Here is a 23,837-nt window from a genome sequence, read left to right as displayed (position 1 = left end):
ATTTTTGACATAAAAATATTTTATTTTTCTTCATAATTAATTTATTTTGCTTAATTAATTAGTAATTATGTAAATATTGCTTTATTTATTTATTTTCAACCAATCAAAAAAACTCCAAAAAATATTTTTCTTTTAGATTTAGGTTTATATTTTTATAATTTTATTTTTGACATAAAAAATAATATTTTTCTTGTTAAGTTTAATTATTTGTATAATTTTTTGTTTAATTAGCTTTAAATTAACTTAAAATCAATTCCAAAAATCACAAATATATATATATATATATATATATATATATATATATATATATATATATATATATATATATATATATATATATATATATATATATATATATATATATATATATATATATATATATATATATATATATATATATATATATATATATATATATATATATATATATATATATATATATATATATATATATATATATATATTAGTTTATTAGGTTTAATGGACTAATCATTTTAGACTTATTATCTTGACTTTTTAATTAGGCTTGATTTTATTTCTATCATTTGGACTTTTAATTAGATTAATTAGACTTTTAATTTAATTAAAAACATAAAAAAAAATTAGGTTTAATTTGTTTTAGATTTAGGATTTTGTTATCTTACTTTCTCTTAACCTAATTATACCTTCAAAAAAATCAAAAACATGTTTATTTATCCATTGCAATTTAAATTCTTAGATAGATGTATAGGTTGCAAATCAATGTAATAGTGTAGATTCAATTTTCTCGCATTTACTTTTCGCACCAATAATCATGTAAATCTCCCAAAGCGATGTAATAGCGTAGGATTTAATTTCCTGTACATATTTAATTGTTAGTAATTAGGTGATAAGATAATAATTGAATCGCTAGTTTACTAACTCAGGATATAAATATCTGAATACAACACACTTCGCACACTTGCACCTCTAGGGTTTCCCGTCTTGTTACTTTTTTTAATCATACCATCATTTAAGAAAAGTATTAAACACATAGGAAAGATCTTATAAATTGAGAGTAGGTAACTCCTAATTGCTTGCTCAAACACCTTTCATTTTCAAACAACGTGTTTTCAAAACTTCTCATCTATTTTCAAAAACTTTCTTCTGGTATTTGAAGGGCATTATTCCCGTTGAAACTCTTCAAAGACCTATGTGACCTAGTGTCCATCGTCACTTCTTCTATTTTCAAATCAAATTTCAAAATTGTTTTCCATCAAACAATCATTTCAAGCATTCAAACAAAAGTGAGCTAAGCAGTTAAGAGCCCATGGATAACCATGGATATAAAGGGTGCTTAAAACCTTCCCTTTGTATAACCAACCCCCCCGAACCCAAAATCTGTCAAAAGGTCTTTCTTGTTCTTTTATGCCTTTCCTAATATCTTGCAAAAACAAAAAAAAAATCCGCAACCAAACATTTTTGCTCTGTAGAAATAAAAAAAAAGAAAAAAAAGAAGGAGTCAGTTCGAAAAACCAAGTTACAGCATCGATATTATTTTGACTTGTTAATCTGGGACGACTTTATGACAGGAAAAAGGTATAATCCCTCCTTTTTCAGAATTCTATGTTAGTAAAATCTTGGTAGATCTTTGCTTGAGAGGCATCAAAGGAGTGTACTTAAGTGTACTTATCATACGGTCAATGCACTCCCCGCTCTAATTCATCCTTTTGTTAGTGGGATTTCTTCCCGATTGGGCGTCTAGAGTTAGTCTCGGTGGAAGCGGGATTTTCGAATCGTGTTTTCTATTTTGTGTCCAGGGTCATGTAAGACTAAGCCATGCTCAATATTTCCTGAGTGGTTCATACCTTTTCCCTTCCTATCTTCAACCTGAAGTGATGATTCCTCAAAGGCCATTTTCGAATATCCAGCACTTATGGCCTTCTTCGGCTCCTTCGACTTCAACCATAATTTGCGTAACTCGGTCGATATAAGACTGCAAGCTTTCCTTCTTCCCCTGAACAATCCTACTTAAAGTGGCTACAATCAATGACTGCCTTTTCTGGTCGGTAAAGTGAGTAGAGAACCATTTGCAAGAATTCTCCCATGATTCAACGCTCTCGTCCGACAGACCATTCAACCATAGCTCGATAGGTTCAATCAGAGTTAATGTGAATAGATTGCATTTAGAGGCTTCATCAGTACTAAAGTAATTTAATCTATCATTGATGAGCTAGGCATACTCGTCTAGATATCCTTTTCCATTATACTCTCCAAACTTAGGAGGCTACTCCATGGATTTTGGTATTTTGTTATGCAATATTCGGCAACATAAAGGATGTTTCGCCTGATTTTTCGCCTGATTTGGGGGAAGAGTGTGACTACCTCGAATGTTGTTGATATAGATAAGATTATCTTCGATGGTTCCTCCAACCAAAAATCACTTGGGAATTAGCACCAATATGTCTTATGACTCCACAAATTTCACACAACAGAGTGTTAGGAGTGATAAACTTTACACCTAGTTTAGCGAATTTCTAAAATAGGGCATCAAATTTAACATTTAGGTGGCCTATGGCATCTAGTTCATATTTTCCCCATTTTGAGGTGGTCGCTCAGTGGAGTTATGTCATTTACCCATTAATAATTATTTTGCACCATATCCTCTATAAGGGCATAAGCTTCTTCTTCGTTTTCATTCATGAGTTTCCGAACAACAACAATATTTTTCTCATTCTTGTCGAGTACAAAAGACCATTGTAAAACTTGTGTACAATCATCCACTTTTGTAGCCCATGAAGATGGCATAACCTTAACATTTTCTTAAATCTCCCCTACACTTCGTAAATGGATTCTCTATCTTTCTGAATAAAACTTATAATTTGGTTTCTCAGTTGGGCAGTTTTACTCAGTGGTAAATATCTAGCTAGGAAAGTAATTTTTAACTAGGGAATATATACATGCTCTACACTATCCCTTAGTGAAAAAGGGAAAAAAAATTAATTGGATGACATTGTTGCTCATTCTATTTAGTTCAAAAGTGTTGAAATATTCAATAAAAATAGATAGATGCAGGTTTGGGTCATTTGTTGGAAAACCAAAAGGCAGGTTTTGTATTATTTAACCTCAAAATTATATACATCAACCATAGGACGCACAATACTAGAATGAAGTTTTGTATTGTTTTGTGATGCAAAGTCCTTCAACGTGTGATTGTCAACCGTCAATAGTTATTGCTGTTTGTGTCTCCTATGCAAATCTTTCAATCTCCAAAATTAGTTTTTTTTTTTTGATAATCAAAGAAGGTATAATAAAAAAGCACAAGGGGTGCTAACCCACAATTACAAAAGAGAGAAGCCTAAACCACTCCCAAAAGCAAGGAAAAAACTCCCAACCACACCCACCTAACAAGAGAAACACCTAAACGGATTCGCACTCCAATCAACCCAATTAATGGATTCAATAGAATTATAAGAACATAAGAACCATTCCCACGCTACTACTTTCATCATCCCAAGCGCATCAAAATTATGCAACAAGACATTATTAAAAACAATCTCATTTCTACAATTCCAAACCCCCCAACAAAACGCTAGCCCAAAAAGCCATCTACTAGTCAACTTAAATTTAACTCTACAAATAGACTCCAAAGAGCAAAGACGGTTAAAAAGATTACCCGAAAAACTTGCTCCATCAATCCGAAGCCAATCACAAAACTTTTTCCACCAAAGACAAGAGACCGGATACAAGATGAAGAGATGCTCCACATTTTCCTCCTCCAAACCACAAAGATGACACAACAAAAGTAACGGATCCACCAAAATCTTCCGCTTTGCCAAATTGTCCTTCGAAGGAATTCTATTTAACAAAAGTCTCCAACCAAAAATTAAAACCTTACTAGGAACTTTTGTTTGCCAAAGACCATCTAATGCCTTCAAAAGAGAGACATCAAAAGTAGAGTTCCTACCATTCCCTTCCAAAACCATAAGATAAGCATTCTTCACCGAAAAACCCGATGAATTCCTCCACCAAATGAATGTATCATCTACTCCAACTTTTGGTTCATGAACACCTAAAAAAGATATAAGAGAATCAACACTTTCGTCTTCCGCTTCCCTTTCAAAGGATTCAATAAAATTGATGTGCCAAGCCCACGAACTGGAAATCCAAAACCCATTAACACTCACTTTTGAACAAAAGGGATCGGCGAAGCTAAAAAGAGTTGGAAAACAATCACAAAGAGGAATACTACCCAACCGCCTATCAAGCCAAAAATCAATAGTATCTCCATTACCAAGTTTGCAAAGAATAGAGGGAGCAAACCAATTCTCCAACGGGCCTTGCCCTCCCGAACCGACCAATCAAAGATCCTTCCACCAAAGTGAGACTTTGTTTCTTTTATGATTCACCGAATTGGAGAGCATAGTCCTTGTTAAGTCACCATACCTGCAAGAAAGAAGGTTAGTCCATAAAATATTTTTTCACTCAATATCCTCCATCTCCATTTACTATGCAACGCTACATTAAACTTCCCACAATGCTTCACGTCTAAACCTCCCTCCTTCTTAGAACGACAAACCGTATTCCACCCAATCCAACTCACCTTCCTCTCCCCTTCCACACCACCCCAAAGAAAACACCTTTGAATCTTGATAATCTCCTTAATAACCACTTTAGGAGCTTTATAAAAGGAGAAAAGATAAATGGGAATACTAGACAACACCGAATTTAAAAGAACAACTCTACCACCAATAGAAAGATGCTTATATTTCCACGAACCCAATCTTCTTCGTAACTTAGAAATAATCGGTCTCCACATCTCTTTCCTTCTATGATTAACACCTACCGGAAATCCAAGAAAAGAAAAAGAAGAGGAACCCACCTCACAATTAAGAAAAGTAGAAGCCGCTTGAACCAAATCCGCCTCCAAATTCACCCCCACCAACCGACTCTTAGATAAATTCACTCGAAGACCGGACACCAATTCAAAGCCTCTAAGAATGGCCTTAATTCTCCAAAGATTATTCCTCGATCCACCCCTATTAAAAGCGTATCATCCGCAAATTGAAGAATATCAAAATGCAAATGATTACCAACTTTGAAACCACCATACTCCCCCAAAATTGAAGCTTTCTTCATCAAAGCCGTCAACCCCTCCGCTACTAAAAGGAAGAGAAAAGGAGAAAGAGGATCCCCTTGACGAAGTCCTCTAGAAACACTAAAATCTTTAGTCGGACTACCACTGATTAGAACCGACATTGTGCTATTAAACACCAAAGCTTCCATCCATATCATCCATCTACTTCCAAAACCCATTCTTCTCAACAAAAATCTCAAATAATCCCACGAAACACAATCATACGCCTTCTCAAAATCAACTTTCACCATCATACACCCCATTATTATTCCTTTTTGCCAAATCCAAAATTTCATTAACAACCACCACTCCATCCAACATATTCCTTCCCGCCACGAAAGCTGATTGACAATTCGAAACTAACTTTCCAATCACCTTCTTCAATCTATTAACAAGCACCTTCTCCAAAATCCGATACAAACTACCAATTAGACAAATTGGTCTAAATTCATCCAAACAACTTGGATTTTCCACTTTAGGAATTAGAGCAAGGAATCCATATCAAAAAACTCTTATCACAATCCATAATATCATTCTTTAAGAACGACCAACACACCTTATAAAATCCCATATTAAAGCCATCTAGCCTCGAACTCTTATCACCATCGGAACTCCAAATAACATCCTTCATTTCCTCCTCCAAAAAAACCCCCTCAAGATTTAAAGAATCAATCAAAGATAAGACAGAAAAATAAACCCCTTCTAACACCGGCCTTGAGAAGTTACTTTCAGAAAATCTACTTTCAAAATGCCTTCTAGCTTCTTCCTTGACAACCCCCACATCATGAGTCCACCCATTGATCCCATTCAATCCACCAAGAGAATTCCTCCTTGTGCGACTTTTAACAACATTATGGAAGAAACGAGAATTAGAATCACCTTCCTTTAACCAAAGAGCCCGCGCCTTTTGGCGTAAAAAACTCTCCTTATGACACACCACCTCCCACACTTTCTTGGAAGCCAACGAACGATTTAAAGCCAAGGAATCAATATCCACTGGATTATCACCCAACATCACAAAATCCAAGGCATTTAAGTCTTTGAAAGCCATCTCTTCTTGAAAATCCAAAAAACCGAAAACCTCCACATTCCACAACCGAAGTTTACTACGGAGAAATTTCAATTTTTCTTTGAACGCATAAATCGACCTCTTATTGTTAGGAGCAACACGCCAAACGTTCTCAACAAAAGAAAAAAAATCAACATGTTTTGTCCACGCGTTAAAAAATTTAAACGGCTTAGGACCCCAATTACGCACATTACCTTCGAACCAAATGGGACAATGATCCGAAAGCTCCCTACTACCAATAACCTGGAATTCCACTTTCCAAAGATCCAATAAGCCATCGGACATTAAAAAACGATCAATGCGACTACAACAAGCTCCATCAAAACTAAACCAAGAGAAATTCCTACCAACTGTCCCCACATCCACAATATCCATACTATTAATAAAGCCATTAAACTCCTCCATCTCTGTATAATTAATAGTCCTCGAACAGCCCCTTCTTTCTTCCTCGAATTTAATCGCATTAAAATTCCCTCCTAAACACCATTCACCCTCCGGAAATTTCTCCTTAAAACTCAGCAATTCACTCCAAAAACGCCTCTTTTTTTTAAGGGAACAAGCAGCATATACATTTATTACATAAATATTAACACCTTTCCACAGAACATTCAACCCAAGAAAACCTTCCCACACAAAACTGAAATTCAAAACAAATAACCCGTGACGCCAACAGGTAATCAAACCCCCAGATCTCCCATCCGAAGCTCTAAAACACCACTCCACATCAGATCCTCCCCATAACTCAAAAACCACTTTCTCATCAACCATCTGTAACTTAGATTCTTGAACCAGACAAAGATCAAATTTCTCCTTTTTAATCAACTGACTGAAATGCTTTCGTTTCAACACAGAACCACACCTCCTCAAATTATAAGCTACAACATTCATTAAGACACAAATGAAGAAGCTACCTGCTGCGAAGAAGAGATGCCGTCCCTTGATTCCATCTCCTTGATCGCATCCATGTACACATCATCCTTTTCACGTCCAGAAATACCAAACGCCGCTGCCTTAGACCACAGTTTCATCACCAAATCTTCCGCAAAACCATTCTTCAACCTATCGTTAGCTACCACCAAACAGGAATCTGAAATTGCTTCTGATGAAAACTCTACTTTCTGGTTAATATCACTACCCACCGAACCAGACGCCACGACCGAAGACGAATCACAAGCATGGACCTCCTGTCTGCGAAGAGGCTCAAAAAAGGATATGGAAATGTCTAAATAATGACCTTCTGAATGTTCCCTACCTTCCACTTCACAAGATTTGGGCTTTTGATTCCCAACGAAAAAGGAACAGCACCCACCGACTGGGCCTTTCTCAAAACCGGCCCAATACCTTTAATAGCCAAATCAAATTGACCCAACTCGTTAGTTACCTTCCTCCGTGTCTCTCTCCTGTTTTTACTCACCATTTGACTTTTTCCATCATCCGAAAACCTATTCCCAACACTGGGGCCCGCACCTCTTAAATGTTTCAGAACACAGGCTGTACCTACACACTGTCCCGCCCCCTGATGATTCAGCATAGCCCTCATGATGCTCCCCTAAAAAAGAACCCTTTTCTCTCCCCAAACATGGTTCAGACGTAGAACCTCCCATTCCCATGCAAACCATAATATCTCCATCAAGATTGGAAGAGACCGCTGCAAATCCCTTTTCCACCTCGGGACCCACCCCTTTGCCACCTTCCTCCCTCTCCGCCGCTAGATCTTCCCCGTCTCCACCGTATTCCACCACTACCTCCCTTTCGGAACCTGAATCAAAAGACTCTCCCGAAGAAACAGAAAAACCATCATCATCCTTTTGATTGATAGAAGAACAAACCCTAAGCGGCCCTTGAGTATCTTCCACCACTTTCAATCTCATCACGACACCCGCAATCTTAACAGACAAAGATTCATTGATAATGGAGCAAACACTGGTTCTAATCAACAGGCGGGCGACATCCATCCTCACTTGACATGCGGTTTCATTTTCTGCTCTAATAAAAGCTCCAAACGGTAAAGCAATAAAGCTGAAGAATTTCTCATTCCACACATGGCAAGGCATCCCAAAAACTTTCACCCAAGTCACTCTTTCTTCATCCACCAACCCCGGTTCCCATCTCTTCACCTCCAGAAACCACTTCTCCAACCATGAAGCCCCACTCTCAATAAGATTACGCAGCTCCTCACCATATCCTCTCTCCTCAAGCAAGCACAATCTTGCACCCATCGGCGTAGCTTTGATTCCAAAATAACCCTCCATATCGAACACATCTTGGATATTGTAAGACAACCCCGCCGTGGCCACCTTCCCCACATAAGCCTTTCTGAACCTTCTAAAATCGTCTTCCACTACCTGATCAAACACCAGTTGATGTTTGGACACCGGACCTGACACATTTACCTCCTCCTTCCTTACCACCCCCGCATATGTCCTCCTGTCTCTAAAATTAGCATCACCCCTCTCTCTTCTCAACTGTTGCCCCACAACCTGCTTCACCCCATCAGAAGTCTTCTTAATATTTCCCTAGTATTCCTCTGAAACCTAGGAATATTGACAAAGAGCTTTTGCTTCCCCACAAAGATGTTGTCAAGTTTGGTAGCCAACAAAGCATCATCAGCCACATCGAAGAAACAGACAAAGCCAAATCTCTGACCATGCTTATTCCTTCTATTGAGAATAATCACCTCATCCACCACACCAAACTCTTCAAAGATCTCAAACATATCCCTATCCTTCATCTTCTCCGTAAACAATGTAAAATAAAAGGAGGACGTAGACCGATTAGCCACCCTCTTCCCCTTCATAGCCAGATCCCACCTTCTTCCATTTCTGTTCCCAGCATTCTTCTTAGAACCTACCACTGTCCACGGTTGTGAGTTTTCAACTTTTTCCAAAACTCCGGCCCTCACTCCTTTGACACTCTCATCTCTTTCTCTCTCCTCTTTCTCTCTCCTCTTTCTCTCTCATATTTTTCCTCAACTTAAAATCTCCAAAATTAGTTGAACAAGATCCCCAAGAATATAGACTATTCGCATTCAACCAAAAATGAGAAAATTTGATAAAAAATAAATATCATAAAAAAATGTTTTAGTCTAATATTTAAAAAGGAAAAATTAATATCAATATATTCCCCGACAACGACACCAAAACTTGATATCCCTACAAGTGCATAAATATATCAACGTAGTAATAGTAAGACTATCATTCCTCTAGGACTAATATGATTACAGATATTTAATTTCTATTTTGATTATCTAAAATGAAATTTTATTTGATTGATTGTTTAGGTATTTTTAAGATTATAATTTAAATAAAGACTAGTCTTAGAATTATAATACAAACCCGATATATCGTGTTTTCTACTCAGTTTTGAAGATTATAGGTTTTATAGAATTTTAAATAGAAGTGCAAAATACATTTTCTTTTAGGGTGTGTAATTGTGTTTTGGACCATTGAACCCCCTATTCATGCAATGGTTATTTATCAATCTTCTTAATGCCACATATATCCTTTCTAAATTAGGCAATTATGAAGGTAGTGAAGAATTATTCTAAGAATATAATTTCATGAGGTCGTTCCAAATTTCTACAAACCCTAGTTGTAGGTATATAACTAGTCTCTTTTCGCATCCTACAATGAAAATGAAAAATCTCAAAGAGCTTGATATGTTCCCTAGATATCTCTCGGGTTTTATAGTTTAGCACACAATGTGGAACACCATAAGTTGTTTGTGAGGATCTTCACCTACGAGATTATTGAATTTTGTTAGAAGTGTAATAAACAAGATTAATATATAATGAGTTATATGTAACATGCGTGCAACAAATTCTCTTAATGTTCTACTAGTCATGTTGTACTCAACAAAGTCAGAATCATAATTAAAATTAGGAAAACTAACAATTCAACAAAAATTTGACTATGTCCCTATGCAAAAAGAAGTGAAAACTGAAAAATCATGTCAAAATAATTTCAAAAAAAAAAAAATATAAAACACCACAGAAAATTCTAAATATTAAGTTAAGCTAGTATTATATTTTGGATTTTTATTTATAATATTAAAAATTATAGTAGAAGTTGTCAAAATGAAGGGATTTTTGAATTTGAGGCAAAAACCAAGTAAAAGTTCCATTCAAACGGGGTCATGGGCCCTGATTCTTTTGTGATTTTTGGGAACGTTTCCTAGCTCATGGATGAGATTTGCACCTCATTTGAATTTTCAGCCAATATAGGATTACTATAATTCGCAATTTTAGGCACCCCTTAAAAATGGAATATAACCTTAATATGTGCACACTAACAATCATAGTTATCACATTTGAACGTTTAAAGTCTATTTGGTAAAATACATTTTTGAATTTATAATTTATAGTTTATAAGCTCAAATGAAAATTTAAATCTATTTGGTAACAGTTTTTTTATCACGAGTTTATAATTTATTTTGTTAGCTTATAATATATTTTTTAGATACTATTTCAAATAAAATTTTAGTTTATAATTTATAACTTATCATTTTCTCTTCCTTTTTTATCCTTATTATTTTAACAAACTCACTTTTATCCATTATAATTTATTTTAATTTAAAATAAAATAATTATTTTTTAAATATCTTGTATGTCACGCTAATTTTATCAAACACTTCATTTAACTTATTAACTATCAGTCTCAATCATCAATTATAAGCTATCAGTCATCAACCATCGGTCATAAACTATAAATTAATCAACTAACTTATTTGTGAATCACTTCACTATTTTTATCAAATAGGCCCTTAAATTTTGCAAATAATTGACCATTCAAGGTCGAATTTGAATTTTCCATATTTCTTGATTGTGAATTATTGATTAGAACCTGAGTCTTGCTCAGTTGCTCTATTACACCGATATGTTGGAAAACATGCACATATAATTGAATTAATTAAATGAACGGGGAAGAAGAAGGGATGTGATTGATGATTAAAAGAAAAATAGAAGAAAATTTCTTTATCAACCCCCATGTCTTCTTGGTCACCTCTGGTGAAAAACCCAAACTACCCCTAACTTCGGAAATGCATTTCCGAAATGCAAGAAAAAAGTGTTTTCGGAGATGCATCTCCGAAAGCGCCTTTTTTTTTTTTGAAAAAATTGTCTTATTTCGGAAGTTCATTTCTGAAAACAGTATTTCGGAAGTTCATTTCCGAAATACTGCGCGTTTTGCAGATTAAGCAAAACAGCCCCCCTCCCCCTAATCATTTACCCTAATCTTCTTCCAAACTCAAACTCTCTGCAAAAATTCTGCAAAAGCAAGTGTGAAGTAGCCAAACTCTTCTTCTAAACTCAACCAAACTCATCATCAAACACTAATTGGTAAGTTTATCATTGTTTTTTCAAGTTTTAGATCCATTTGAATAAACTCTATTAGGGTGTTTAGAAACTGAAAAAATCACATTAAGATAGGTTAGTACTGATATTAGGATGTTTAGTAGGCATAAAAATAGTTTTGGTTTAGGTTTTTGGGGTTTGCCATTGGAGGTTGCAGAGAAGTTCTGCGCAGGGGTATTTCGGAAGTTCATTTCCGAAAACACCTCCATCCCAGTTTTCGGAAATGGACTTCCGAACTGTATCAGAAGTGCATTTTTTTTTGTTTTTTCATTTGTCTCGCATATTAATCGATTTCGATTGTTTACAGGAACATGTCAGGCAACCAACCAGCACGCATCAGACAGGGTAGGGAGACCCAGACTGTGTCGGCTAGACGCGAGCGGGCGGCGGCGCAGCTGGCGTCGACACAGGGACGGGGGCAGGGCCGGGGACGACGTGTGCGAGTTCCCGTGGGCGAGGGAGAGGGTACATCTGCTTCAGGATCTAGGAGTCGGCTGGATCGGGTATCTTCTTACCGCCAGCGAGAGGAGGAGGAGGAGGAGGAGGATGAGGAGGAGGTGGCGGAAGTGCCCTACCACGAGCCGGAGGGGGTACCGGATGTTGACCCTCCAGCCGGGGAGGAAGATGAGCAGGAGGACAGCTATCCGGGAGGGCCCTTTGACACTTCCGTGCTGATTCACTACCACGATCACGTCGCTCGGCGTATCTGGGAGGGAGAGGTATTTTTTATAATTTAACCGTTTATTTGTCACCATTTTTTATAATTTAACCGTTTATTTGTCGCTTATTTAATATATGTCGCTTATTTGTTTTTTTTGTAACAGGAGAGAGAGCCGTTGAAAATGGTGAACCACGCCCGGAAGATTTTCAGTCTGTTTAAACCAGCAGCTGAGTGGTTTAACGACCATGTGCGAGGTTCAGGGCTTAGCGGGCTCTGCATGACGGGGTACACCACCATCAGCACCGGCATGCGGGGGGCATTTGTGGAGCGCTGGCACAAGGAGACGTCCTCTTTCCACTTGCCGGTTGGGGAGATGACGATCACCTTGCATGACGTGCAGTGTCTTCTCCACCTGCCGATTAGGGGGCCGCTGTTGCACCACTCCCGGATCCAGAGGGTCGAGGCCATTGAGTGGATGACGCTCTATTTTGGCATGGAACACGAGGTTGCTCACTTTGAGTGCGTCACGACATCTGGGTCTCATATCCGGTTCACCACACTGAGCGCTTATTTTGAGCACCACCTGGACGCGGCGGCCGATGCCGAGCAGGAGGGTGACGAGCTATTCACACAGTATCACCGCGGCTGCGCTCTCCGGTGCTTGTACATGCATGTGGTAGGCGCTGCATGCTTTGTGGACAAGAGTGCAAGGTACGTCGACGTGACCTACCTCCGCTACTTCATGGACCTGGATACCGTTCACCAGTGGAACTGGGGGGCAGCTACTCTGGCATACCTCTACCAGAAGCTGAATGAGGCCTCCAACTGGAGGACGAGGCAGTTGGTCGGATCCTGCACACTACTTACGGTACGTTTTATTTTAATACATTATCGTATTTATTTATTTATTTATGTTTCGTATTTATTTTTAATACATTATCGTGTTTCTGTTTCAGAGCTGGATCATCTCCTACTTCTCCCGCATCCACGGCTTTCACATCGATCCTGCGTACGTGGACGCCATGCCCAGGGCCGCCAGATACGTTCTCCAGAGGGGGAACGATGCGATGGGACCGTACCGTGGATACCTGGACCGCACGATGCACGACGACGTCACCTGGAGGCCGTTCAGCGACTACGCTCAGATTGTCCCCTTTGACGGCATTGCTCTATATTCAGGCTGGCTGGCAAGCGGGACTACCATCATGGTCCGGTATCTCCCTGAGCGGTGCATGCGTCAGTTCGGATTCGTGCAGCGGATACCCAGGTCACCCTTTAAGGCTGCTCCCGACACAGTGACCCGAGTGCAGCTCACTGCCATATGGGAGGACTGGCAGCATCATGTGGTACCGCAGGAGTACCGTCTCACTCGGGTCACACAGGACTGGCACAGTGAGGAGGGATACGTCACATGGTTCTATCGGGTGTCACATCCTCTGCTGAGACCCGACGTTCCCGGCGCTCCTAGACCAGCACACGAGGAGATCCTGGAGAACCAGCAGGTCGAGGATGACCACGCCATTGATCTCATGCCGATCTGCCAGCGTATAGAGATGCTTGGGCGGGACGCGTTGGATCGAGGTGTCGCTCAGCAGGGCGGTCCAGAGGCTGTGGCTGTGATGGAGGTGATCGTCACTGATGCGGGCCGTGCGGCGGGGTACAGGCGGCAGAGGAGGGCCCAGGGTGAGAGGGTTAGGCACACCCAGTAGTGGTCGGGTTTATTTATTTTTTGATTTCGGATTGTATCTTTCGCACAGTATTATTATTATTTTCGGCTTGTATATATTATTTGGATTTGATTTATCATATTAGTATTTTCAGTTTATCTGTTGCTTATTTTATTTGGCGTTTGCGTTTAATTAAAATGCGAGACTGTTAAGATAAAACATAAAAAAAAAACACAGTTTCTGCATAATTCGGAAGTTCATTTCCGAAGACACCCCCCATGAGGTGTTTTCGGAAGTTCATCTCCGAACACACCCCCCATGAGGTGTTTTCGGAGATGCACTTCCGAATTGTGGAAATTTTTTTAAAAAAAAAGCGCTTCGGAAGTTCATTTCCAAAGCAAGGGTATTTTGGGATTTTCGCTGGGGGTGACCCCCATAGGGAGGTGGCTAAAGAAAATTTCAAATAGAAAGCTTGCATAGAATGATATAATGAAAATCAAAGTGTATTATTGAGTAATGATATATCATGTATTCCAACTATTGGAATAATTGATTATTTAAAGAAAACTTCTCAACTAACTACTAGCAACATAAACCATTTTACAAACTTTTGAAACTAACATAGCTGATTACTGGATCATCAAGTAGTTGATTTAACAACTTTGAATCACACACAACATATCTCTCAAAATTAACTTTAAAAACCTATATTTTCATTTCACAATCTTAATCTTCCTTTTTTCTTCTTCTTCTTACAAATATACAAATTTAGCATCATGGATTATTTTCCTGAATCAATAACCAACCAAACAAATGTTTCCAAGCTTGTACAATTTTATACAAATTATATGATGAAGGGCGGGAGGAAATTTTCTGAAATTTTATACAAATAGTATACAACTTTGAATCTATATGGCCAAATTTTAATAAATTGGTCAGATTTAAATTCAAAATAAAAAATTACTCAAATTTAAACAAATCTATATTTTGAATGTCAAGGACAATCCCCCGAATATAAGTTTCCTTCTAATGAATCTATAACATACAAAAATTTGGAATTCATAATGAAAATTTTTCTATAGATCCATATACCTTCTTAGAAATCTCTGACGAAATTTCTTTTTTGCTCTTAGAATTCGAAGATATATCTCCGAACCCACCAAATTCATAATTTTTGGTGTCTTCGGAGATTCATATCCGAAATAACTCAATTTTTGGTGTTGAGATTTTTCGGATACACATATCGGAAATAACCTAATATTTATTAAAAAATTAAAATCTAAATGAATCAATACAATTAATAGTATAATTAATTGTCTTAATCAAAATATATAATTAAATATATACCATTATAATCAAGATATAATAATAATATCAACTTATTAAATATTTAAATCAACACATTATTTTCATATAAAATTAATTAAAGAAAAAACTAATATAAATTAAAAATTATAATATTAAAGAAGAATATTTTTAACATGATAATTTCATTAATTATAATGCATCATTTAAAAAATAATTATTTTATAACTTAAAAAAATTTATGACAAATAAATTATTACAAAATTAAAATTTTATTTAATCTCGTTATTTCTTATTTATAATAATTTGTATTTAAGTTATTCTATATTATTAATAACTCACTTTAATTATATTATAACTATATTATAAATAAATATCTTTTTAAAATAAAATTAAAAGAAATTTGGGATATTGATTAATTCGGATATGCATATCCGAGTTAACTAATATCTCAAATTTCTGAATTTTTTAAGAATTTTTTAGGATATACATATCCAAAAAAACCTCTGATATTTTAAATCCAACGTTTAAATAAAGGGTTAATAGTAGTCCACCCCTGTAATGTTAGCGAATTTTGCTTTTCTCCCCTCTACCTTTTAGCAACGGTTGTTTAAAAAAGAAACATTGCCAAAACCTGTCTTTGGCAACGGTGAGAGGTAAACTGAAACACGGTAATATTACAGGGAGTAAACTACTATTAACTCTTAAATAAAAAAATATTTAAAAAATGGTACATTCGGATGTACATATCCAAAACATCTTATCCAAAACATCTTGAAATATAAAAAACATGCATTCAAATATGCATATCTAAAAGATATTTTGGAATTTTCAAATATGTTTTTTTTACTTTATATAGGTGTAACTAAAAATTCCCGTTCATAATATGTGAATTTGGAGCCAATGTATGCTACATGAATTGGGTCATTTTATATTTTATATTTATGTTAATTGAATGGATAGAAAGACAAACGAAGAGAAAAATGAGCGGTGTAGAAAAGAAAATGAAGGGGAGAGAAAAATAAAAGAAAAATAGAAAAGTGTAATGGTTAACATATAAACATAAAAATGTAAGAATGTCTTTGTATAAGAGGGGGTGTAACTAGAAAAAAATCCAAAAAAGAAAAAACATCAATTTGCAGAACACATTTTTCCCTAGGAAAAAGTGATTGGAGGGAGATGGATAAAAAAGGGAGATGAGTTTCGATTTTGAAGATGAACCTGTCACGACAAAAATTGCATTTGTTTTAAGAGTGAAGACCCATTTTGGTCTCTCACAAATATTACACGAGTCAAATTAGTCCCTCATAATAAAATAGACCCAATTTAATCCTTTATAATATTTAACCGGATCATATTAGTCCTTCTGTTAATATTTTTTTCAAACCGATTTTTTTCTAGTTTTAAACCGTGACTGGACTGCTGTTAGCTGGAGATTTCGTTTAAGAAGTTGATCTTCGAAGGTTTTAAGTTCGAAGAATGATGGTTTCTGATGACCATCTTCGAAGATTTTAAAAATGGCTACTGATGGCTATGCTTTAAGAAAAAGTCTAAGTTGAAACGAAGGAGAGAAGTATCGAAGCTAACACGGAAGATACCTTAGCCAAGACTTAGACATTTCGCGGAAAATTACATAAAGTACTGAAGCTTAATGTGTTTCCGTAACATTTTCGAATATAACTATATAGCCACATGTCGAAAAGGACTTGAGCGGGAAGGTTTGAATTGCGAAACGGTTTCTATAAACTGCACATAGACAGATGGCATCCCCAGAGTTCTCATGGATAACGTGGCATTAGATTATTGTATGACCGTTAGGGTCGAATTTAGTATAAATAGGAGTCTTAATGATAGGATTTCGTGTGTTCATTTTGTACAAATCACTCACATATCGCTCAAATATCAAGTGTTAAGAGAAAGAGTTCGCTGAGAAATGTACGTATGACACCACCAATTTGAATACATGTGTATTTACTTTTATCAAATATCTTTTCGTTTCCTGCAATTTACTTTCTTTGTTTAACTTTTACTTTCGAAGTCATTTAATTTTATGCACATTACTTTCCTGCAATTTATATTCTTGCGATTTATATTCTTGCATGTTAATTTTCTTGCAATTTACATTCTCGCAATTTACATGCTTTCTTATTACGATTTATGCGTCGAAGTTACACTAACTCATATAACCAGCATTATCTCGAATGATTAGTCATTTGAACATAAATTTCTCGAAATCAAAACAAACAGGTATGAACCAAATCACATCAATAAACCTTTCGTTTGACTATGTCCTAGGATCAATCTAGTCGATCCTGCGAGTAACCAAATCATATTTATTATAGTTTGGAAGACTAGCGGTTGTTTACCGGAAATCACCGTAAACAAATTGGCACGCCCAGTGGGACAGTGTCAAACTAAGTGTTATTAATTGATTGTTTTGTTTTGTCTAGAAATTGTCAAGACCTTGTATGAACCTTAGGAACGGTAAATTAACCAGCAGTGCAAATCCAGTTCCTAAACGAAGGTACAACAAGAAAATGGTCGTAGCGGCCAGTGCAGGGGGCAAAGAAAATCCCCCACAAGGATCAGGAACAGTAGCGCCAAACGCGACGAATGTTTCGACTTCCACTTAAGGAGCGCAGGCCATACCGGTTGTGACAAGATCTGAACCAGCGGCTAGTTCGCAAGCCATGATTGAAAATACTTCCACATCAACTGGGACTATCCCAATTTCAGTATCGACTACCGCTCCTCCGTTTGCAAGCACAAGCGAGATACCACCCGTATCGACGAACGCTGCAAATTATTTATCTACCCCAGGACCATCATTCGGTGTAGATGGTTTGAGACAAAATATGCCATACGGGATGCCATATTCGTACATGGCAGAATTACGAGGAACAGGGCCTACATACACTGCAGCCAACACAACGGCGTTTTCACCAAACATGGGTTCAGTAGGTCGAAGTGCACACAATACTGGTTTGTCGGCTCAGATTCCCCCTATGACCACGAGTACTCAAGCAGCATTTCGACAAGAAATGGATGCAAGTAACCAGGATATGGTAGGACTCCTTGCTAGAGAATTAGGAACAATATTTAATCCAATAGTAGCAAGCATTACTAGGTCTAGCCAGGATAGTGCAGAAACATACCAAAGATTATCATCGCAATTGAGACGAATGGCAGATTTTTTAGGAGTCCCACAAAATAGACGAAGGAACAACCAGTCAACCTACCAAGAAGAGGATCCAATTGTCGAACAAATCCGAAACATAGTACCCCCACCAAGGCCAAATCCAGTCGCACAGAATCCAACGGTCGAACTGGGAACTCAAATCGAAACGACTGAGACTGGCCAACAAGCTGTTCCCCGACAGCAGCCCAGACTAGTTATGGTAGGGAGAGACGAACATCCTGACGAAGTTGTCCACAGAGTCAGGAGAAATGATCTGGCAACAGAAAATAATCTTACTGCCATGATAGAAAGAATAATGGCTAATAACGGCTTTAATACTGGATTTCGACGTCCAAATTACACATCTCCCATACCTGAATACATCATGCAAAGTGAATTGCCAAGAGGTATTAAGGTACCCAAGTTTACCAAATTTGCAGGGGATACTAGCGAATCAACGGTGGAACATATAGCCAGATACTTAACAGAGGCAGGAACGTTAGCAGGGAACGAAGATCTAAGGATCAAGTATTTTCCTAGTTCATTAACGAAAAATGCCTTCATTTGGTTTACTACTTTACCCCCAAACTCCATAGATACATGGACACAATTGGAAAGATTGTTCCACGAACAATTTTACATGGGTCAAACAAAGATAAGTTTGAAGGAATTGGCTAGCATTAAAATAAAGTTCACAGAGCCTATTGATGATTACCTAAACAGGTTCCGTTTGTTGAAATCAAGATGTTTCACAGTCATCCCAGAGCACGAATTAGTCGAAATAGCCGCTGGTGGTTTAGACTATTCGATTAGAAAGAAATTAGATACCCAATATTTAAGAGACATGACCCAATTGGCAGATAGGGTTCGACAGGTCGAACGGCTGAAAGCAGAAAAGGCTAAAGTGAACAAGAGTTACAAGAAAGAAAGAATATCTTATGTTGAAGTCGAAGACACTGATAGCGAAACCTTCGATGACTCATATAGCATAGAGGAGGTCGAAATAGATCTAGCTGAATTAAAAGAAGCGCCGCCTTATGCTTGCAAATTACTTACCCCTGCCAACGGGAAAAATCCAGTAGAAAATGATAAAAGCGATAGATTTCCTAAGAAAACCTATACATTCGATGTCACCAAATGTGACGAAATATTTGATTTACTAGTAAAAGATGGCCAAATGATAGTGCCTCCCAACTCTAAAATTCCTCCGTTAGAACAACGGAAGAAGCGAGGCTTTTGTAAATATCATGGTTTTTTAGGCCATAAAACCTCACAATGTTTTCTTTTCAGGGATCTAATTCAGAATGCTATCAAGGATGGTCGTTTGAGATTCGCTGACAAGACCAAAAGTCATATGAAGGTCGATACCAACCCCCTGAACATTGCTGACACCAACCTGTGTGAGCCATGTGACATCAACATGGTGGAAGTATCTGAAGTCGAATTTGCTGAACCAGAAATGATGTCAAAGGGAAAGCAGGTTACTGAAAGCCTAAATGGTGATGCGGTCTTCAATACTGATGTTGAAGGATCCCTCGACCCAGAAATGACCGACAATCTGGAAGAAAAACTAGCGAGGCCACTGAAGACCTCAGGATGAAACTTCAGCAGATACAAATTTCTGAAGCCCCTCCAGCAGTTGTCAACATGGTAAATGCTAGACGACCTTTGTCTGAAATTGAAGAGCTGGAGAAATGGCTGACAAGGCAACAGGGAAATATGGACATTCCACCAAAGGGCGAAACTTTGAAAGATTACCTTTGGAATTGCCACGAGAAGAATGGAGGAAAAATGCTGATGTGCCCAAGATGCTCTATAACGCTGAATCGAAGAATCCAAGCTAACTTCGAGAGGACCCTGAGAGAGAGATTGGAGCAGCCTTGGAGAGGCGGAAACCTACTGCTAAAGATATACCCAAGAACTGCGGAAAGTTTGGTGAGTTTCTTGGTCAGATGCCACAAAGCAAATACAGAAGTGGTGTTATGTCCCAGGTGCGGAGCAGTGTATGATGAACTCCTAGCGCGTTCCCTCGAAAGGAGTTATTTTATCATGAATCGAGAAACCCAAGGTCTCCGTCCTGATATATATACGTTCGACAATCGAACTTCATATAAGAGGCCTGACAGTCCTCACCCTAAGGCACGAAGGGTCACATTCAGAGTCCCTACAGATACACCTAAGGACAGATGGGTGCAAGCTGGCGCAAGAACCAATAAGTGGAGAAGTTGGGACCAAGGAGGAAGAACTGCGATGGCCTATAGGAAGCAATTCCAGACCTCAAATCGAGAGATGTATAGGCTTGAGAATTACAAAGGTAGAAATCCTATGTCCAGATCCCAATGGAGACGACACCAAAGAATGAAGAAGGCCCAAAGAGAATACAAGCCAAGGGAGATTGGAGAGTCTAGCAGCAACCAAGTCCAACACCAGGGGGCAAAGGCAAGCAAACCTCCGGTAGAACGCAAACTCTTCGAAGCTGAAAATATTTTAGAAGAAGAAGAAAAGATGCGTTCCAATTCTTGGAAGGAAGAAGATAGAATGACAAATGATTTCGATTCGGATGGAGTATCATCTCTCAACTTGATATGCAACGTGGTGTCAGTCCTCCCTCACGAATTCAATCAAGAAACTGAAGTTGAGGAGTGTGAAGAAATTGACGTCGAAGAGATGACAAAACACAGACCTGTGTGTTACTACGTGCTAAACAACGGAGCAGTTGAGGAGCAGAATGCTTTCTTCGAAAGGCCTGACGAAGGCATGCGAAATCATCTGAAACCACTCTACATAAGGGCTAAGATTGAGAACGTTGGCATTAACAAAGTTCTGGTAGATGGAGGGGCGGCAGTGAATCTAATGCCCCAATACATGTTGAAGAGAATTGGTATGTTTGACACAGATATAAGGCCTCATGACATGGTTTTGTCAAACTACGAAGGCAAAATTGGGCAGACTCTGGGAGTTGTTCAAGTAAATTTAACTGTGGGTTCTGTTACCAGACCAACTATGTTCATGGTAATACCAGCAAAAGCAAATTATAATCTCTTGTTAGGAAGGGAATGGATCCACGGAGTTGCTGCGGTGCCTTCAACTATGCACCAAAGACTAACCATTTGGAGACAAGATGGCATAGTGGAGAACATCGAGGGAGACCAGAGTTATTATATGGCTGAAGTTAATCAAGTCAACAAAACTAGCTTCGACAGGAACCTGGGAAATATAGGACCTTGCCATGCTGCGGAAGATATATACACTCCAAACAAGAATGCATTATACTATCTATCTTTACACCCAAATGGTTTCCAGTGGAATAGAGAGATAATGGACGGTCCAGAGGATGTCGCATCAAATGAGAATTATCCAACAATACGGCCAACAGGCTGGGACGACGATGTTGATGATGTCTGAGTCCTCCTTCTTTGAGAAGATTTCGGCTTATATAGCCGAGAACAAAAGAAACACGGCTCTCGAAGCCGAGTTATCAAACATGACGGTAAATTCGGTTTCAGAAAATAAGGAGATATCAAATTCAAGGTTACATGCGTCCTCTCAATCTTTTGAAGATCCAGTTCGAATGGTAAACACCACAGAGGAAGAACTTACCCAAAAACTGGACGCAATCTACGACGAAGAGCCTCTGGGATTCGAGAAAGACCCTATGGCCTCGAATATTAAAATGCTAGCCCAGGATCCACTTGAAGAAGTAAATCTCGGGGAAGGAGATCGGAAGAGGATAACGTATGTTAGTGCAAAACTGGAACCAACTCTAAAATCTAAAGTCATTACGTTGCTGAAAGAAACAAAGATTGTTTTACGTGGGATTACGATGAAATGCCTGGTTTGGCACGAGACTTGGTCGAACTAAAGTTGCCAATCAAAGAAGGGAAAAAGCCGATTAAGCAAACTCCAAGAAGGTTTGCACCCGAGATCCATTCGAAGATCAAGGCAGAGGTAGAAAGACTCCTGCGCTGCAAGTTCATCCAGACCACGAGGTATGTTGAATGGATTGCTAATATTGTGCCGGTTCTTAAAAAGAATGGTTCTTTAAGAGTATGCATATATTTTCGTGATCTAAACGCAGCAACACCTAAGGATGAATATCCTATGCCTGTGGCGGAAATGCTGGTAGATTCAGCCGCAGGTTTCGAGTATCTAAGTATGTTAGATGGATATTCTGGATATAACCAGATTTTCATTGTAGAAGAAGATGTATCTAAAACAGCTTTTCGTTGCCCAGGGGCAATAGGTACATACGAATGGGTAGTAATGCCTTTCGGCCTAAAGAATGCTGGGGCAACATATCAGAGAGCAATGAATTCTATATTTCATGACTTTATAGAAACATTTATGCAGGTATACATAGATGATATTGTGGTAAAATCTGTATCAGATTCCAATCATCTAGATCATCTGAGCCAATCATTCGAGAGAATGCGAAAACATGGCTTGAAGATGAATCCCCTTAAATGTGCTTTCTTTGTGCAGGCGGGAGACTTCCTGGGTTTTTTAGTTCACAAGAAGGGGATAGAAATTAACCAGAATAAAACAAAGGCCATTATGGAAGCGAAGCCTCCCTCCACGAAGAAGCAACTGCAGTCCTTATTGGGGAAGATAAACTTTTTGAGAAGATTCATCTCCAATTTAAGTGGACGCACACAAGCCTTCTCACCTTTGCTTCGAATCAAGCAAGGCAAGTTTGAATGGCTAGCTGAACATCAAGAAGCTTTCGAAAAGATCAAGCAATACTTGATGCATCCTCCAATATTGGCTCCTCCGAATGGAAAGAAGCACATGCGCTTGTATATTTCAGCTTCGGACAAAACAATAGGTAGCATGTTAGCTCAGGAGGATGAAAATGGCATCGAAAGAGCCATCTATTACCTAAGTAGAGTACTCAATGATGCAGAGACTAGGTATAGTGCAATAGAAAAACTCTGCCTTTGTTTATATTTCTCATGTATTAAACTCAAGTATTATATAAAGCCAGTTGATGTTTATGTTTCGTCCCATTGTGATGTTATTAAACATATGTTATCAAAGCCAGTATTACATAGTCGAATTGGCAAATGGGCTTTGGCCTTAACTGAGTACTCTTTAACATTTCAACCCCTTAAGGCAATGAAGGGGAAAATTGTGGAAGACTTCATTGTTGATCATGCAGTAGAAGAAAATTCTCAGCAATACGTGGAACTGCCACCTTGGAAGTTATACTTTGACGGTTCAACTCACAAAGAAGGAACTGGCGTTGGAATATTGCTAATTTCTCCTGAAGGAGTTCCAACAAAGCTCAAGTATAGAATCGAAGGCCCTCTATGTTCCAATAATGAAGCTGAGTACGAAGCATTGATAGCCGGACTTGAAGCTTTCTTAGAATTGGGGGCAACCAGAGTCGAAATTAAAGGAGACTCCGAATTGGTGATTAAACAACTAACGAAAGAGTACAAGTGCATCAAGGAAAATTTGATCATGTACTTTTTTATAGCAAATAGGTTGCTTAAAAAATTCGAATATGTGG

At 38.0% G+C, this 23,837-nt stretch overlaps 1 protein-coding gene and 1 non-coding gene across 2 annotated transcripts; one reads left to right on the top strand and one right to left on the bottom strand.

Annotated features, from left to right (window-relative positions):
• The first annotated feature begins 2,748 nt into the window (after positions 1–2,748).
• LOC131630016 (small nucleolar RNA R71) lies at positions 2,749–2,854 on the top strand. Its single transcript, XR_009292186.1, has one exon. It is a non-coding gene; the product is annotated as a small nucleolar RNA R71 (small nucleolar RNA).
• A 2,478-nt stretch (positions 2,855–5,332) lies between these two features.
• Positions 5,333–7,052, bottom strand: LOC131630011 (uncharacterized). Its single transcript, XM_058900808.1, has 2 exons — positions 5,652–7,052; positions 5,333–5,494 (listed from the first exon to the last, which is right to left on the bottom strand). The coding sequence occupies exons 1-2, from the start codon at positions 7,050–7,052 to the stop codon at positions 5,333–5,335; spliced, it is 1,563 nt and encodes a 520-aa protein (XP_058756791.1).
• Between the last annotated feature and the right edge of the window lie 16,785 nt (positions 7,053–23,837).

This window comes from Vicia villosa, unplaced genomic scaffold (assembly GCF_029867415.1).
Source record: "Vicia villosa cultivar HV-30 ecotype Madison, WI unplaced genomic scaffold, Vvil1.0 ctg.000634F_1_1, whole genome shotgun sequence".
NCBI classification, from domain to species: domain Eukaryota; kingdom Viridiplantae; phylum Streptophyta; class Magnoliopsida; order Fabales; family Fabaceae; genus Vicia; species Vicia villosa.
The sequence above is the reverse complement of the archived record's forward strand: the minus strand, read 5'-3'. Positions and strand labels throughout refer to the sequence as shown.